Source organism: Protomyctophum parallelum (genome assembly GCF_964188405.1).
Source record: "Protomyctophum parallelum genome assembly, chromosome: 12".
NCBI lineage: Eukaryota > Metazoa > Chordata > Actinopteri > Myctophiformes > Myctophidae > Protomyctophum > Protomyctophum parallelum.
Window position 1 is genome coordinate 27,639,889 of NC_139712.1, and position 17,010 is coordinate 27,656,898.

At 40.9% G+C, this 17,010-nt stretch overlaps 2 protein-coding genes across 2 annotated transcripts; both read right to left on the reverse strand.

Annotated features, from left to right (window-relative positions):
- Positions 1-225: 225 nt before the first annotated feature.
- Positions 226-8,728, reverse strand: maf1b (MAF1 homolog, negative regulator of RNA polymerase III b). Its single transcript, XM_083778022.1, has 8 exons — positions 8,152-8,728; positions 6,309-6,396; positions 2,744-2,884; positions 2,358-2,520; positions 2,055-2,176; positions 1,816-1,935; positions 1,616-1,708; positions 226-1,442 (listed from the first exon to the last, which is right to left on the reverse strand). The coding sequence occupies exons 2-8, from the start codon at positions 6,389-6,391 to the stop codon at positions 1,418-1,420; spliced, it is 747 nt and encodes a 248-aa protein (XP_083634148.1). The 5' UTR covers positions 6,392-6,396; positions 8,152-8,728; the 3' UTR covers positions 226-1,417.
- A 1,882-nt stretch (positions 8,729-10,610) lies between these two features.
- Positions 10,611-16,467, reverse strand: zfand1 (zinc finger, AN1-type domain 1). The gene is made up of 8 exons (XM_083778746.1): positions 16,395-16,467; positions 14,594-14,636; positions 14,438-14,477; positions 13,897-14,024; positions 13,653-13,744; positions 11,860-11,978; positions 11,552-11,707; positions 10,611-10,850 (listed from the first exon to the last, which is right to left on the reverse strand). Exons 1-8 carry the CDS (start codon positions 16,447-16,449, stop codon positions 10,677-10,679), a joined length of 807 nt encoding a protein of 268 aa, XP_083634872.1. The 5' UTR covers positions 16,450-16,467; the 3' UTR covers positions 10,611-10,676.
- Between the last annotated feature and the right edge of the window lie 543 nt (positions 16,468-17,010).

A 17,010-nucleotide genomic window follows, 5' to 3' on the forward strand; every position in this document is an offset into this window, starting at 1 on the left:
ACACTGTGATATTCCTCTTTAAATAACTCATTACACAACCTTTAGCACAATCTGGTCATCTTATTATTCATATACTATTAGCTGTTTGGCCAGGGTTTTCATCCTATATACTATTTATGAGCTTGTACCCAAGCTTTGAATTATTGTAATGGAATTTATAATTATATTATAATTTACCATGGTTAGTCTAATGACTTGTACAGCTCCAATCAAATCACACAGTAATTTCATTCAAACAATTTTATTCACATATTCAACATATTGTATTACTCAATAAAGTAATGGAATTCCAACCCATTTGTATGAAACATAAAAGAGTACTTTCGCAAGTTTCTAAAACTACAATATAATTATTTCAGGGGAAGTTCTGCAACCACTGTCTTTAAGTTGTACTGTACATTCACTTGCACCTCTCAAAGCCTTTGCTATGCAAAATGAAACAAACAGAGACAGAAACATAAGTTGACAGGAGTTGGGCTCTGTAGAAATATAGAAATATGAACAGAAGCAAAAGAAAACACACTGGAAACGGTATAATGTCGTGCAGCAAAACAAGACTGTTTCTACTATCTACCGGTATTAGATTGAAAATGATGTCTTAGCTGCAACCTGGGTGCCCATAGTACTTTCCTTGGCAGTGTTCTCCCTTCTGATATTGAGGAGCAATGTGCAGTAATATAAGATTCAATAGTACAGGTTACAAATGCAGCGTTTAAATTCAAACTCAGTGCTAAAGAGTATTTAGTTGTCACAGTAACATGAACAAAAAAGCAACACACAAAAAACAAAACACAAGAAGCAAATAATTATAAATGAGTCACACTGTCAATCACATCAACTCCATGCCAAGCCCAGCTCCTTAGGTAGGGATGCTACCAAGTCGCTCTCCTTGAACTGAATCGCGTTAATGCTGGTGATGTGAAACTCTTCTTCTTGTTTTCTGGGTATGTATGACATCATTTGCAACTAATCTTATACTTGCAGTCTGTGTGATCACCTGTCCGTCACAGAACCCACACCTCCTTTCAACAGTCTGCGATGGAATCTCTTTGGAAGTGCCTCATTCAATTTAAGGCCGGTGCTGAGAGATGTCCCAATGTGTCACAGGAATGGGAGCTAAGGGTCAGTAATCACATTGGCCAAAGGAGCTGAATGCTGCTAAAAAAAACGTCACCCAGGGGTATTTCAAAATGTCCTTCACTTATGGTACTTTACTTATCAATATTACGTCCAACTCGATGAAAAGGCTTCAAACATGCATGTCTCTATAGGAAAAATGTCTTTATGAGACAATGGCTTTGGATCAGGCAGCGGAGAAAAAAAAGAAACACACAGACAAGTGGGTAGATCAGAGAACAGAAACAGGATATGTAGAGGGCTAGAATATCTTTGGCCCTGGAGTTTCTTCTAGGGAGCATCACACACAAAGCGCTCTGGGGAACCTGTACATGGGGAAGACGAGAACAAAAATATTTATTTGGATGCCGCACTGACTAATCTTCCATACCAATATGAGAAAATATTTGGGCCAATACGGCAATTTAAAGGTTTCTATATGTGCCAAGATATAGCATATCAGTGCATTTAACAAGTTGATTACGGGCTCTATTCTTACCTGCCCTCTGTGAACCCATCCATCTCTTCCTCATCATCAAGCTCCATGTCCAGCTCATTGTCAAGGCAGCCTTGACCATACCCGCTCATGACACTGTGGGAAGGAGACCTCGTTTAAAACATTGTATACAGTACATACTGATGTTAACTTAATATTCAAATCCAATATAAGATCGAAGGGCTGCTATTGTGGCTGCTAACCTGACTGAGCGACAGGTGAAGAAAACAATCCTCTTCAGCTTCTTGTTGTAGAAGAAGTAGTTGAACGACCAAAGGCTGCCCTCTTCGCCGAAGGGGTCAGAGTCCAGGTCAGGGTTGTAGCTGTAGGCAGACATGGACACATCCGTATCAAACCAGTAACATACCAAGTGAGTATTAATGCAAAAAAACAAAACATGAATAGCTTTGCCCTTGTGTACACACAGACGTCAGACACACACCTATAAATGTCACAGCCCTGTAGGGCGATCTCCTGCTCGATGACATTCCACAGCTCCGGCCCCAGGGAGTTGAACTCTTCTCCGACAGCTGAAAATAAGCTGCTGTTCACAGCATTGGCCACCTGAGGGAGAGGTGGACAACACAGTCACACGCTTATCCTGTTTGGAGGAATGGAATGGCCTTGTCAGGGGGGAATCCAAATCAGTCCCCAAGGGGGTTGCCTTACGCACACAACTTTCAGATAATTCAATGGTATCCCTCATTTGTCTTTTTATTTATGTTAGGTTAGCAGCAGCACTGACCCAGTTGATGCTTGGCTCCCGGCTGAACTCGTGGGCCCGCGCCGCGCTGAAATCGTAGTCGGGCCTGAATGACTCGTTGAGCGTCGTGATGAGGTAGAATAAAGTCTTCCTGCAACACTTGTCACTCAAAGGGCTCTCGCCATCCTCGCTGCTCTTCGCCAGTCTGGATAAAAGGACGAAGTGCAATAAGAGATGAAGAAAGAATTAGGAGGAAAACCTTCATACCGTAATCGTATCCATCTCAATCTTCTTTTTCAATGTGTATATCACAGAAGGATGTAATATACTCCTTCTCCTATCACGATTAGAGTAATGACTGAGGTAGAACTGCTACTAGTCAAACCATATAGTAACCGGCCCGCACTGTGGTCTGCAGTACTACTCACTGTGAAGGACTGGCGGCAGATGTACCGCTGGCAGACTGAGGTGGAGATAGGGCCTCCAAGACATGCGGCTCCCCCTCCTGGCAGAACTGCTTAAACATGTGTTTGTCATCCCCTGCCATCTTACAGGAGTAGCTCTCGATCCTGCAAAGACAGCCAGAGATGTATCACTATATCATTATACACGTTATTAATAAGTAGTGATACATTTTATGCTTGTGCTATGATGAATATGCATAATGGGCTAATTAAAGGCTGAGTGATAATGTGTGTTGAATTCCTTTACACACAAGTAACACTTGTTTATTTTCAAAGTACGTTAAAGGTATATTCAGTGATTTCACTCAAAAAACCTTAGGTTTCGTTTTTGGCTGTGGGACCCAGCCTTTCGTCCAATCAGGATAGAGAGTCAAAAACGAAACCTAAGGTTTTTTGACCCCCAGGGGTTAACTGGGGACAGGGAGGAACTCCTTATATGGCCAGCACACTCTATAGTAGGGAGGATTATCACAACAAAACAAAAAAATAAGTGATATTTGAATTAAGTGAAATCACTGAATATACCTTTAAGTTTGAGCAAACTTGATAAACTTGGAACAAATTTCAGTTCAGTGTTCCTTAATCTTTACTTATTTTTGTCTATCTGTTAGCAATAAGCTACAGATGACTGTAAGCTACTTTGCAAGCAGAAGGCTGATCGCTGATGATGTAACATGGCAATGTTACAATAACTCCCCTAAGGTGCTGTAAAAGTGTTTCTGGGTCAGAGATCGTAGGCACAGAGATAGGAACAGGGCTGACTGGTGTGTGTTTACTTCCACCCACTGTATCCAACACAGTTATGCAAGAGCAAAGTTTGTGAAACTTAAGAACAGCCTGTCTCAGAGCCTCAGATACCCTGGCTAGTCTAATTATAGGGGCAATGATTTTGCTGAGGGTATACGATGCATTGTATCATTTTGTCTACTAAAACTATGACGTCTACTAAAACTATGACGAAAGTTTGTTGACTACCAGGGACTAGTGGAGAAGAGCTCCAGTATAAAACAAAATAATACATTTTATTCAAAAGACTATGACTGAACTAAATCAAAAGTTGCTGTCAAAATAAACAAAGCATTATGCATTGTTGTGACTGAGTGATGTAGCCCTGGCAGCCCCGCTATCATCCGCAATGCGCAGCATTGTGATCTTGTGGATCTATTTTCATTGCGCAACATGATGCACTTCCAAGTATAAATAAACCAGGCTTTTAAGCTTGGGAACTGCTGCTGTCATGATGGCTGCTGTACTAATCCACTAAGCAGCCTAAACACCAGCAGACTAGTTTTGGCAGCTACTGCAGCACTCAGCTGTGATATGGAGGTGTGTATACGTGTGTGCCCACTCCTATTATGATCTCCATTACAGTCTTCAAATAGCCACAAAGACATGTTAGAGGACACTGTGTGGTGCCTCAGAGCAGGTCACACGGCCAGTGTAGAAGCACAATCGATGTCCTGAAAACGGCTTACGTAGTACCAATTGCTGTTTATGTGAGTACCGAGTATACCGACTGAAATATGCAGAGTCAATGGTCGGGCGAAAACAGCAGGGGTTGTGTTGTGGGGAGTGTTGGTGTTTGTGTGTATACTGTAGTTTTGTCTGTAATCAGACTGTAGCCACTAGCCAGTCACGTTCAGGTTAGTCAGCACAATATAGTGGAGATGTGGGGTGGTGGCATTTTCTACACAAAAAACTCTGGAGTCTGGACTTGTTGTGCAAATGAGAAAGTGATGTACATGTAATGAGGGCGCTCCGTCTGAGAAATTGTTTTACATTTTTAGGGGATCACTGCCGACCCAGGCTGCTGTGACCTCCCCTGTTGTCAGCTGGTAGTCAACGTGGTCTATTTTGGTCGTTGCCGTTTACACTAGGTCCCCCAAAATAACACAGATAGAAGGAGCTTTAACATTTAGACCTGAGGACGATTGTACAAATGTCTTCTAATCATGACAGTTTTGTGAAAAACCTATGTTTCTATGTCAGTGGTGCTCAAACTATTTCATGTGAAGGACCCACAGAATTATATGTAATTGGCCGCGGACCCCCATCTCAAAATATGTTGTTCCAGAGACCCCCCCCCCCTCCCATATATATATATATATATATATGTATTCAAAGATTTGCGCCACATTTTCACGATTAAAAATAAATATTTTTCAATAGCTAAAGTATAACGTAATGCTTAAAACACCAAAAGGGGTTAATGTATCCTGTGGAGGAAGAAATAAGAGCCACCAGAGGCAGCAGAAGTAGTTTTACAGAATCAAAAGGTCAAAAGTCAATGTTGAGTGAGTCATAATTATATTAACCAGAAATTGTTTGTTTGCTCTGCTGCCCTTAGCTATCAGCAGTACTATGTCTGTGATCTCTAGAACAGCCACACCTGATGAAGCAACCTCATACGCCCCCTTTACCTACTTTTATGACACCAGACAAAGAAAACCCCCATTGTATTTGTCAAAGTAATCATGTAGGGACTTGTTAACTTGTTTACACTGACTGCACTACGTCTACTTCCAATGCTTCTCCTTCCAACTACTTGGGCACAAGTGTTTGTCTGGCAGGACTGTTGATGCTGTGCCCATTGAGCTTCCCAGTCTGGACTCCAAAAATAGAAACACTAAACTTTAAGCTAGTCACAAACACACTCAGCAAGGTGGGTGTGAAGTGTGTTGGCGTGCGCGCACACGCACGCGCACACACACACACACACACACACACACACACACACACACACACACACACACACAGAGGGGTATGGCTTAAACGAGCCATGGCAACAAAAAAAAACAACAACAAAGAACAGTGGTATTCATCACAAAAGCTTCAAGACCATCTGTTCCATGTTGATTTGATAGATAATGGAAGTGAATGTCTGCCTGGCCCTGCAAATAGTGCAGAGGTCTGGACGCTGTCACTGTATTTCTGAGTATACAGAGTATACATGATATTACATATTAAAAATCTGGTATTACTGTAATGTTATGGCTAGTCCGCAACAATACAAATACTTGCAGTCTTTGAAGTTGTTTCATTGGTGTGGACTGGCCTTGGAATTGTGACTAGTTGCATTGGTGCAGCCTGGCCTTTAAACAAGACACATTCATGGCATGCAGAGACACCAGCGTTAAAGGGATTGTGACATTAAAAAAAAGGTTTTGGAATTCTTCTTAACATTCAGTAGATTTTCTGTGATCTGGGGTTTTCTGGCTCAAACAGGTGCTCTGATTTGTAGTAAGTGACATCACTTACTGCAAATCCCATATATGTCAATGGGATTTGCCAGCAGATGTCACTGTTTCACTGTGTTGCCTGTTTTCATTGTAGCTCAAAAGGCCCAAAAAACCCCAAAGAAAACTTCAGACCACAGAAAATCCACTGAATGTTCAAAGTTCAGGTTTTTTGGGTGTAATTGAGGTCATAAAACCTAAAAGAAAAATAAATGAAAATGAATGTCATAAAACCTTTAACATTGGAAAGACACCAGATAACATTGGAAAAACACCAAGATTCGAGCTGTTACCTGCCAATGATGCGAGACTCTCCTGTTTCAACACACAGCTGAGAGCTCATAGCCTCAAAGCTGGAGTTCTCCAACAGTTTCATGTTGTCTGCAAGGGGTGTACAAAATGCAAAATACATGTTAAAACATCAAACACAGATACTCGTATGGGGATAGCTGGCATCGATATAAAGGTTGCCGTTTTGTACATTTGGTCCTATTTGTCTTTTGTTTACTGATCTATGATTGTTAATTCCCAGTTCACAGATTTGCAACTGCATTGTAGTTATAAAGAACACCTTATTAGTATTGTGATGTTAGTACACACATACACATCATATGCTGTAACTATTTATTTATTTATTTGGATCACAATGGAATTAAGTCCTCTGACTTTTTGTGCAATCCTGATAATTCTGTACTGCTCTTTTATGAATTGTATCATGAATAAATCAAAACAAAAGCAGCCACTGTTCCGCTAAGCGTCAACTGGCAAGATAATGGATCAAGACTATCAAGACTAACTTTTTTTTATCGAGTTCGACTTTTACTTTCGTATCTAGATATGCAGATGTCAATAAAAATCTATGATAGTCTTGATCTAGCCCTCCAAGCAGAACCCAATGGTACTGAAGTTTCTGACATTTTTGACGACCCAGACCATGGGGTCCTGTTCCAGCAGTACCCTGCCACCTGGTACGCGGACATAAATAAAACATAAACACCGTGGATAACGCCTGTCTGCGCTCTTTGACGACTTTTTTCCGTGTGAGGGCTTCTGAATATGTGAAGTATAAGTACCTATACATCGCGCTGCGAATATCTCCTGTGGCGCGGAAGCCGTTAAGTATTTTTAATCTTTGTTTGACCGATTTGGTCGCTTTGATTCTTCTCTTCCTTCCTTGTTTATTGACACCTCATTGTACCGCCTATCTGGCTAGCTAGTGGCGCTATAGCTATGACAGAGCAGATCAGAGGCAGGGACGTAGCCGGCACAAGCCAACCGCACACCGGGAGGCGGTACAATAAACGGTAAATAAACAAGAAGAATCAAAGCGACCAAATCGGTCAAACAAAAATACTTAACGGCTTCCGCGCCACAGGAGATATTCGCAGCGGTATGTATAGGTACTTATAGTTCACAGATTCAGAAGCCCTCAAAGGAAAACAGGCCGTCAGACGGAAAATATAGATATGTACAGGGACCCTACACAAAGCGACATCCAAATTTCAGAAAAGCTTTATGGAGGGTTCCGAGAGGGGCTAGATCTAGCCATGGTTCATGACTCTCGTATTCATACCATGATAATCATCATGGCAGTCATGTTTCAGGGCTAGTCTTGATCCAAGGCTAGACTACCATAGACATAGATGCATTTGATGGAGTCTGACATTAAGCAAAAGTCAGACACGATCACATTACATGTCTTGATTGATCCGAGGCTGTTGTTTACACAGTCAACAAGACAACAACTTACAAAGAGAACGACGGTTGCAGAGATCATAAAACATGGACGGTTTCGCTCAGAAACATCATTTTTGTGTATAATAAATAATAATATAACTGGTTTTGTAGCATGGACCCCGATGGAAACAAGCCGTACGGCTTTATTATGCTACCCTATTGGCATCCTTTTGTATGAAACTGTACCTCTCTCTTTTTAATATCAATCAATCAAAACTGACAGTATGATAGACCACAGCGCCCCCCTGAGACCAGTTACATACAGTAGGGGGGGGCGGAATTTCCTCTTTCTGTAATCTCTACTGCCCCTCCCCCACCTCAATTCAAGACGAAGTTGCTGTAATTTGTCTTCCTGGTTCTATTTTACAGTTTTACACCCGTTTCACTCACACAACTTACCCAAATAATAACAATATCAAGAAGCGGAAAGTTACGTCTTCTGAGACACTCGAGTCGTAGATAAGAACAGTTATTTCGTCCGCTAATTCGTAGATTTCGACGTCCGTCCCGCTTTGTTGTTGATCTGCGTTGGTTCGCTGGCTCGAGCTGCTGCTTATTTATTTAATAGAGTCTCTTCTTAATTCCAGGCTGATATTAAGCATCTTTCGAAAGCACTCGGTCGAGAATGATTCGTTCTTCTGCAAACGTTCGTCGTCGTACTCGTCGTTATAGAAAAACTGCTCTTGCCGATTAAATGTGACGATATTAAATCCAAAGAACGGTTTTCGCTCTGCAGCGACGGCATCCCTTTTGACCTGGTTTCACAAAAGGCTTTTTTTGTGCGCGAGCTGGATCAAGTCGCCTCCACAACAAAGCGACTCGATCATAAAATTCAACAGTGGGGGAAAACGAGCTGTCTGAATCGAAAAAGCAGGAATTAAGAGACACAATTATGTGAAATACTCCGTGCGTTCCTGTAAAATCCTCTGTGTCGGTCGGATCCACAACAACTGACAACAATCCCTCCTCCTCTACGGTCTCCACTGTACAATGATGAAGGTTGCCAGGTTTGGGTAAAAACAAGCAACCTGGTCTATGAAAACAAGCCCAAAAGAGGCACCTATTATAATGATAATGATCTTTATAGCACCTTTCTTCCCACATAATGCAAAACTCAAAATGCTTTACGAAAAAAGAAAGATCATAACATTTAAAACAATAAAATAAAAATGCAAAGTACAAAGAAATGTGCAGAAATATATAGGCCTATACAAATGAACAGAAAATAAACCCCACTATCTCTCAATACTAATCATCGCGATAAGGAACTGAGCTCAGCTAGGCATTATGTATTGGCTATTTGAAATTGGTTATTTCACAAATCTTGCCATAAAATATTTCCAGATGGGGGGGGTCTGCTGATAAATACATTAATTTGGGCGTCCTCGTCGTCGTCGACATAAATGAAAGTGTTTGAGAACCGCTGGTACAACCTTTACAGTCTATGGGTACAACCCACAAGGCCACAAGTTCCACACTAGCAATATTTAAAAGCAACTTTACAGAAGAATATGATGAAGCCTAGCCCAATTTTCATAGTAATTTATCTTTGCCACACAACACGCCTACTCTGCGTGTCACCGTGTGTGATTGGCTGTTAGACATGTCGTACATTAAATCCGATGAAGCGATTGGCTAAAAATGTTAATTTAGCCAACAAAGCCTTTTTTATATTGAATATTGTTTTGCTTGGGAACAACATTTAGTAATATAACAAAACATTATCATATATAATACAGTTAATACTTAAATTGTAGGCCTGTAATTGGAGCGCAAAAAACAGCCCGATGGGATAGGTTGTTTTTGTTTAAAATTATGTTTAAATAGTCCATTTTGCAGATGCATGATGCAGCTTATAAGCGGCACAACAATTCGAAATACTGCTTATTTGCTCTGTTCCGGTTATTGAAACGGGAGCCTAGGGTAATTCATGGATAGACTGGATATGTGTAACTACTGTTAAAGTTACAGTCCATTTGGTTTAATTTTAAGTTTAGCCTACTCTCTCAGATGAAAATCTGCTGCAGTAGGCCTACTGCGTATACTATTTTTGAGATAAATTGAGAAGAATGTGTGGGTCTGGGTCGTATTTGTCCGCGCTATATTAAAGTTTCAACTAAAAAACATGCAGTACTGCCAACAGTGCAAAGCGCTAATTTCTACATATTTGTTTAAATATACCACTTAATAGCCTGGCCCAGTGGCCTAATGGATAAGGCATCAGCCTCCGGAGCTGGGGATTGTGGGTTCAAGTCCCACCTGGGTCGAATGAAGTCAGGTTTTGACCTAGATGCTACATTGTAAACACTGTTATCTCTTAAAACAGAACGCTTTGCAAATGTACTGAATCTACTTTGACCTAATTCCCTTTCACAGATTTGCAACTGCATTGTAGTTATAAAAATAGCCATCTTTTCTAATGCTATTATGCATTATATCTGCTTTGCAAATGTACTGAATCTACTTTGACCTAATTCCCAGTTCACTTATTTGCAACTGCATTGTAGTTATAAAGAACACCTTAGCCAAATGCATATTTTCTAATGCTATTATGCATTATATCTGCTATTTGATGTCTTATTTGCACACTTCTATTTCATTCTGGTTTTGATATTCAATACATTGCATTTAGCTTGTATGAGTAATCGATTTAATTTGTATAACTTCATATTTGACACAAATGTCAAACTGCTGGACTGCATGAGTCAAAAGAAAAATGATTTATATAACCGCGATAAATATAACCTTCTGATTATTCTGATTCAATAAGTAGGAAGCTTGGACTAAAGAATTTCACCAACTCTTTTACACCTATAAATGTGTCAAGTTGAAAGTAATTATTGGAAAAGGAATCTTAGGCCAGTTGTTTTTAATAAGAAATGTAGTAATACAAATATACAGTAAATAGAAAACAATGCAGTGAGTCACTCAGGGACATATTCAAGCACATTCTCCAGGGATGTGGTTTCATTGTCCAGATACTCCAAGATCACATTACCCCCACTGTATAGGGGTGTCTCTGGGTGAGCCAGGAGGGACTGCAGCGTGTCATCCATCCGCAAAGCTTCACCTGTCTGGGGATGGCACAACCGCAGCTTCTAAAAATCACCAGGACAACGTGAGTAAAGAAGACATGTTGTTAGCTACATGTGTAGAGTTGTGCAACCGTAACTCACAAATGTCTTATAATCCAAAGAAAGCTTTAGCAGAATGTATCTTAAAAAAGATAGATAGGCTGCAAAATTCCTAAATTAAATAAAATGTAGTTTTTTTTATAAATCTATAAATGCTATGTTGATTAATTGAATACATAAGGCCACAATGGAAATAAGTTCCCAGTATCTTTTTTTTTCCTTCTTCCTTTTAGCTTTACATTTTAAATGATTAATTCACCCCAAAAATGACTTATTTTCGATCAATTACACTCCCCACAAAGCCTTTTTTTTCCTCTCGTCACATTTGGATGACCAGGTCATCAGTCAGTAGGAGAATCTTTGAGTCTCAGCCGGTCAATTATTGGCTTAGGAATGTGACAAAAACAATCCATGAATTTGGCTTCATGGGGTGTGTAATTGATAGAAAATAATAATATTTTTTGTCTGAACTACTCCTTTAATGTTACTGTAACACATGCTGTTTATATTTCGGACTAATAAAGTATTCAATCAATCAATCGATCCTCCCTGGGGATGGACTGGAAATATGGTTTGGCCAGGGTAGAGGCGAGGACACTGGATGCCTCGACATTCAAATTAATAAATTAATGTTATACTTGGCTCAGCCATGGTATTGTGATTACCTTAGCTGCCAGGACATTGTTGTTATTTTTTAGGCTGGCTAGAGTGGCAGCATAATCCACCACTTTTCCCACACTCCACTGAGAACAGAAGAACATGGGTTTGCTGGAGTCATCAGACTCTTTGGGGAGGTGCACCTGAAAATAGGTTCTCTCTGTCTGGAAAGCCAAATTGAATATAAATGCATACACGTATCACATAATTACTGATAATCATAAGAAATTTGCAGTCGCATATACCAACATTTTGATGATAGATTAAACAAATTTCACAAAAACCCAGCTCAAACTTATTTTAATTAGAATTGTACCTGTGGTAGTCCCTTGTCTCCCACAGCATGCAGTTTCAATTTCATCAATGCCACCTTTGCTGCAGTTGCACTATTCTTTGCCCCCTTCCGTCCCTTTTTGGTAGGTGCCGACTTTGACTCTTAAGAGGGGAGGAAAAAAATAAGTCAACCAAACAAATATAATTGGAGTATTGGACTATTGTTCCAGACTAAAGTAGTACAGAGTAGTGATACAGAGCAGTGTTCTATACTGCTCCCGTGTGGATAAAGAAAGAATGGCATGAGAAACATGTAGTGACATGTAGGCAATAGACATGGCACATAATTCCATTCCAATACCCCAAATATCGGTCAATCGCTCACTCACACTCAGTCACTCCCAAGGCCCCAGTGAGGCTCTCCAACGTTGAAGCACTGGGCCCTAGTGGTAAGCTGCTGTACTTTATACCTCATACTTTAATGCTTAGTATGAGGTATAAAGTACAGCAGCCTTGTGTTCCTAAAACAGAAAGATTGGGTATTGTATCTTTCAGGACCTTTCACTGCTTTGTCTCAACCATTACTCAATGGCTCTGGTCTCAGCCACAGGCAGTAGATATTTGTCTCCACCAGGCCGAAGGCATGTGGGGAGAGTATGTTTTGCACTCCGTCCGTCCGTTTGTGTGTCCGTGTGTCCGTGACCAGCTAATCTCGGCCACCGTTAACCCGGTCGATGCCAAATTTTGCACACACACTCCCTGGATGCCAACGATGAACCTCTGCCCCAAACTTTCCAGAACGGCCTGTTATAGCGCCACCAAGAGGCCGCTTTGTGCAAAAACTTCACCGTTAACCCGGTCGATGCCAAATTTTGCACACACACTCCCTGGATGCCAACGATGAACCTCTGCCCCAAACTTTCCAGAACGGCCTGTTATAGCGCCACCAAGAGGCCGCTTTGTGCAAAACAAGTTTTTGCACAGTACACCTACAGATTTTGTCCAAACATCACGCAAATTGGTACACAGTCTCTCTAGAGCCATTCAACGAAACGGGTCTTTCAGATTTATCACACTCCATCCTGATTGGTTAAGATTGGCTTCCAAAGTTCACAGGAGTGCTCAGTTTCAAACAAAATGCTGCAAATCATGAACACATCGCGTGATTTCCGTGAAATTGTGCACCCACATTCCCACTAGGCCGAGGACGAAATGCCACATGAACAATTTCAACTCAGCCTCAAGGTGGCGCTATAACTGGCCGAAAAGTGTTTTTACCTCTAACTGCACGGATCTGTGGATAACCTGGTGGAGACCTGTGCCCGGAAGGGCACTTTTTCTAGTTTGACATTACGTTTTTTTTTAATGTTGCCACTACTGTTGGAGCAGCCATAAACTACACAGGTTCATCCCGATGTTCTGGGCATCTTTGTAATGTTAGTGTTACGTTTGAGGCAGACTAACATCAGCCACTTTTCCATTCACTGTAGTAGAAGCTTGGTGCGGGGAAACCGCAGATGTGTTGTCTCTGCCTACAGGAAATACGTAGACCCGTTATAGAATCGGTCCATACTCTATGGGTCACTCCAGCTTGGCAGTGTTACGATATATGAAGTCCATGATGGTCACCAATTTAACCGTAACACCACCATGCTGGAGTGACAGAGTGTGAGTGAGTGGGTGGCTGAGATTTGGGGTATTGGAATTCAGATATAGAGTAAGACATGGCTCTGCTGCTACAAACCTGGTTTATAAAACAAGAAATAAATAGGATAGGCCGAGATTTGGGGAATTGGAATTTGGCTTTAGCCTTAGGTTGTCAAAATTGTCACAGACCCACAATCCTTTGCACTAGCGCTTTGGTGGCAGCCATTCGAGGCTTGGGTGTCTCCAGTTTCACACACTTGTGATCATCTTGATGCCGATGGCTGTAAAATAAAACAAGCAGTGTCACAGGAGAAATGGGTGCATTGAAATAGGTTACACACTACAGTTTGAATCACTGAATTGAGAGGCTTCATACAACAATATGTATAGTAGTGTACAAATAACATTGGCTTAAAGAAGAGTGTGAACCTACGCCAAACAGAAATGATTTTCACACTGTGGGCAAATAACTGGTAACAGTTCTTTTCCCTTGCAGTCTTGAAATGAACATGGATAACTTGAACTGCCGCCCGATGTCTGACACTCCCTTTGCACCGACACCTGTATAATGAATATACAATATTGATATTATGTGCAAAAACGTATATGTATAGGCCAAAGGCAAATTCATTCCAAAGGTGACAAATGCTCTTGCCGCTGTTGGGTGGAACCTCATCCTGAGTTATCCATGTCCAAAACTATTCCTTTGTATTATTAAAAAGAATAATACACACCGCTCTCGTGAGCGATGCAATTTACGTGTCACATCGCATTGTGAGCTTTTAGATCAAAATTACAGACTAAAGACAATAAATATTTTAATTGAAAAAAATAGAATCGTGTGAGAATCGTGATCTCAATTCTTGTGGAGAATAGATTCACATTTGATAAAAAATCGTGCAGCACAACAACATGTATTTGTGTTAGTTTGTTTAGAGGTTACTACACATTTGAGTGCACTATAGCCAGCCTACCTCTGGACATGAATGGGATGCTCTGCTTCTGTGCTCAAGACTGTAAAAGAAGGTAGCGTGGACATTTGATACACAGTACAGGAACACAAACACCCAAATATCATTGATAAAGTGGTTAAATGATGTATGGTATGGGATGGGATGAATTAATCTTACCAGAACATGCCACTACATGAAGCACATACAAAAGGCAGGAAATCTATTGGAAGAAGGAAAATACGTTATACGTCTGACACTATAAAGGGCAAGTTCAAAATGATGATTAATTAATAATACACCTGATATGCAGTTGACATTAAACTTTATTTAATGCTATAGCACAGGCGTCCGCAACCTTTTTGACATGTAGTGCCATATCTTTATTTTCTTGATAATCAGTGTGCCACCATGTCAATAAAGGCAGATAAAGCCCAAAAAATATATATCTTTAAAAATATATATATTTCCAACAGATTTTGATTGTCCATAGGCTGTCCATATAGCTTTAGAAATATTTTTCTTTCACATCAGGACATTGCAATAAGACACCCATCTCCCAGACTCCCTCCCCATTTAGTTTGAATGAATGTAGAATTTGTAATCCCCTCTCACACACTTTATTAGCCCCTCTCGGAACCCTACATAAAGCTTTTCTGAAATTTTGATGAGTTTTATGTAGGGTCCCTGCTCATGACTATATTTTCGTATGGGAATTCTGGAACGCGGATGATAAACATGCTCTCTAAGATCGAATCTGCGGCGTTTGACGGCCTTTTTTAGTTTAAGTTATTCTGAATTCGGGAACTTTAAGTACCTATACATCCCGCTGCGAATATCTCCTGTGGCGCGGAAGCCGTTAAGTATTTTTTTGTTTGACCGATTTGGTCGCTTTATTTCTTCTTGTTTGTTTACCGTTTATTGTACCGCCTCCCGGTGTGCGGTTGACTTGTGCCGGCTACGTCCCTGCCTCTGATCTGCTCTGTCATAGCTATAGCGCCACTAGCTAGCCAGATAGGCGGTACAATGAGGTGTCAATAAACAAGAATCAAAGCGACCAAATCGGTCAAACAAAGATTAAAAATACTTAACGGCTTCCGCGCCACAGGAGATATTCGCAGCGGCATGTATGGGTACTTATACTTCACATATTCAGAAACCCTCACACGAAAAAAATTCATCAAAGAGCGCAGACAGGCGTTATCCATGTTGTTTATGTTTTATGTATGTCCGCGTACCAGGTGGCATGGTACTGATGCAACAGGACCCAATGCACTGGGTCTAACAAATGTCAGAAACTTCAGTAGCATTGGGTTCTGCTTGGAGGGCTAACACTTTATATGCCAGTGAGTGATCAAACCCCCTTGTGCCAGGGCCAATTAGACAGGTACATGGGTCTACCCCTGCTATAGCGTGTTTAGATTATTTATTAACAGTTTGGAGAATTACAGTACATTTCAAGCACGACTCAATACAAAACTGTTAACTGTGGACGACACCAGGCATAAAGAATTACACTTGTTTACAATAGGGTCCACCTAGCCCCTCTCGGAACCCTCCGTAAAGCTTTTCTGAAATTTGGATGTCACTTTACGTATCTGGGTCTCAAAAATGTCAGAAACTTCAGTAGCATTGGGTTCTGCTTGTAGGGCTAGGGTCCACCATGCTCAACTATAATGAACAGTAGCTATCTAACGCAGCAAGTTCTTTATCAGTGACAGTTTACATTTTAAGCCTAAACCATCTAACAGTGAGATGGTACTAAGATTAAACAACTCGGTGCTTAGCCCTGAAACATGACTGTCATGATTATCATGAAGTATGAGCGTCATGTGAACCATGGCTACTCGGTGCTAAGCCTCAGAATTTAGCGTTAGCCACCGTGATAGCCAACATTGACAAAACGACTCTGACAATTAGATTAAGTGATCGCGATTAACTGGTCAAATGGACATTTGTATTCGACACTTTCGACACAAACCTTGTTGATTACATGTATCGATTTGGCAATGACTCCCGATGTCTATTTCAGCCATGATGATTCTGAATGAATGTCAACATCAACTTTGACCCGACGAGTCATATATCACGTGACTTGCCCCGCCCCTCCTTTGGCTGAATTGAACAATGTGGACCCTGTTGTAAACAAGTGTAATGCTTAATTGGGTCGTCTGGGGACCCCCAGTAGGCCTACCTACCTGTCGTTTCTTTTTTTAATGAATTGAACAAGGTGGACGACGTCCACTCACAGTTAACAGTATTGAGTTTGTGCTTAAATGTACTGTAAATTCTACAAACTGTTAATAAATATTTCAATCAATCAATCAAAGGCTCTGCCCCCCATAGATATATGCTGCCCCTTACTCTATGGCTGCCCCCCAGTAAGAAAGAAAGAAAGAAAGAAAGAAAGATTAGACCAAATACAGTCTTGAAATATTTAGGTGAAAGAGAAAACTGCATATGACAGAGTCAGACAGGCGTATTTCTGATAAATTAATTAATTGTCTCCACCACCACCAGGCCGAAGGCTAGCCCCTCTCGGCACCCACCGTAAAGTTTTCTGAAATTTGGATGTTACTTTACGTAGGGTCCCTATG

Excerpts from the sequence above, each read along its gene's own strand:
- maf1b (XM_083778022.1), bottom strand. The coding sequence starts at position 6,391 with ATGAAACTGTTGGAGAACTCCAGCTTTGAGGCTATGAGCTCTCAGCTG. Across the intron at positions 1,936-2,054 it reads CAGGGCTGTGACATTTATAG|CTACAACCCTGACCTGGACT; the intron begins GTGTGTGTCTGA and ends GTCTGCCTACAG. Across the intron at positions 1,443-1,615 it reads GATGGGTTCACAGAGGGCAG|GTTCCCCAGAGCGCTTTGTG; the intron begins GTAAGAATAGAG and ends CCCCATGTACAG.
- zfand1 (XM_083778746.1), bottom strand. The coding sequence starts at position 16,449 with ATGGCTGAAATAGACATCGGGAGTCATTGCCAAATCGATACATGTAAT. Across the intron at positions 11,979-13,652 it reads GCTAGTGCAAAGGATTGTGG|AGTCAAAGTCGGCACCTACC; the intron begins GTCTGTGACAAT and ends TCCCCTCTTAAG. Across the intron at positions 11,708-11,859 it reads GAGACAAGGGACTACCACAG|ACAGAGAGAACCTATTTTCA; the intron begins GTACAATTCTAA and ends TTGGCTTTCCAG.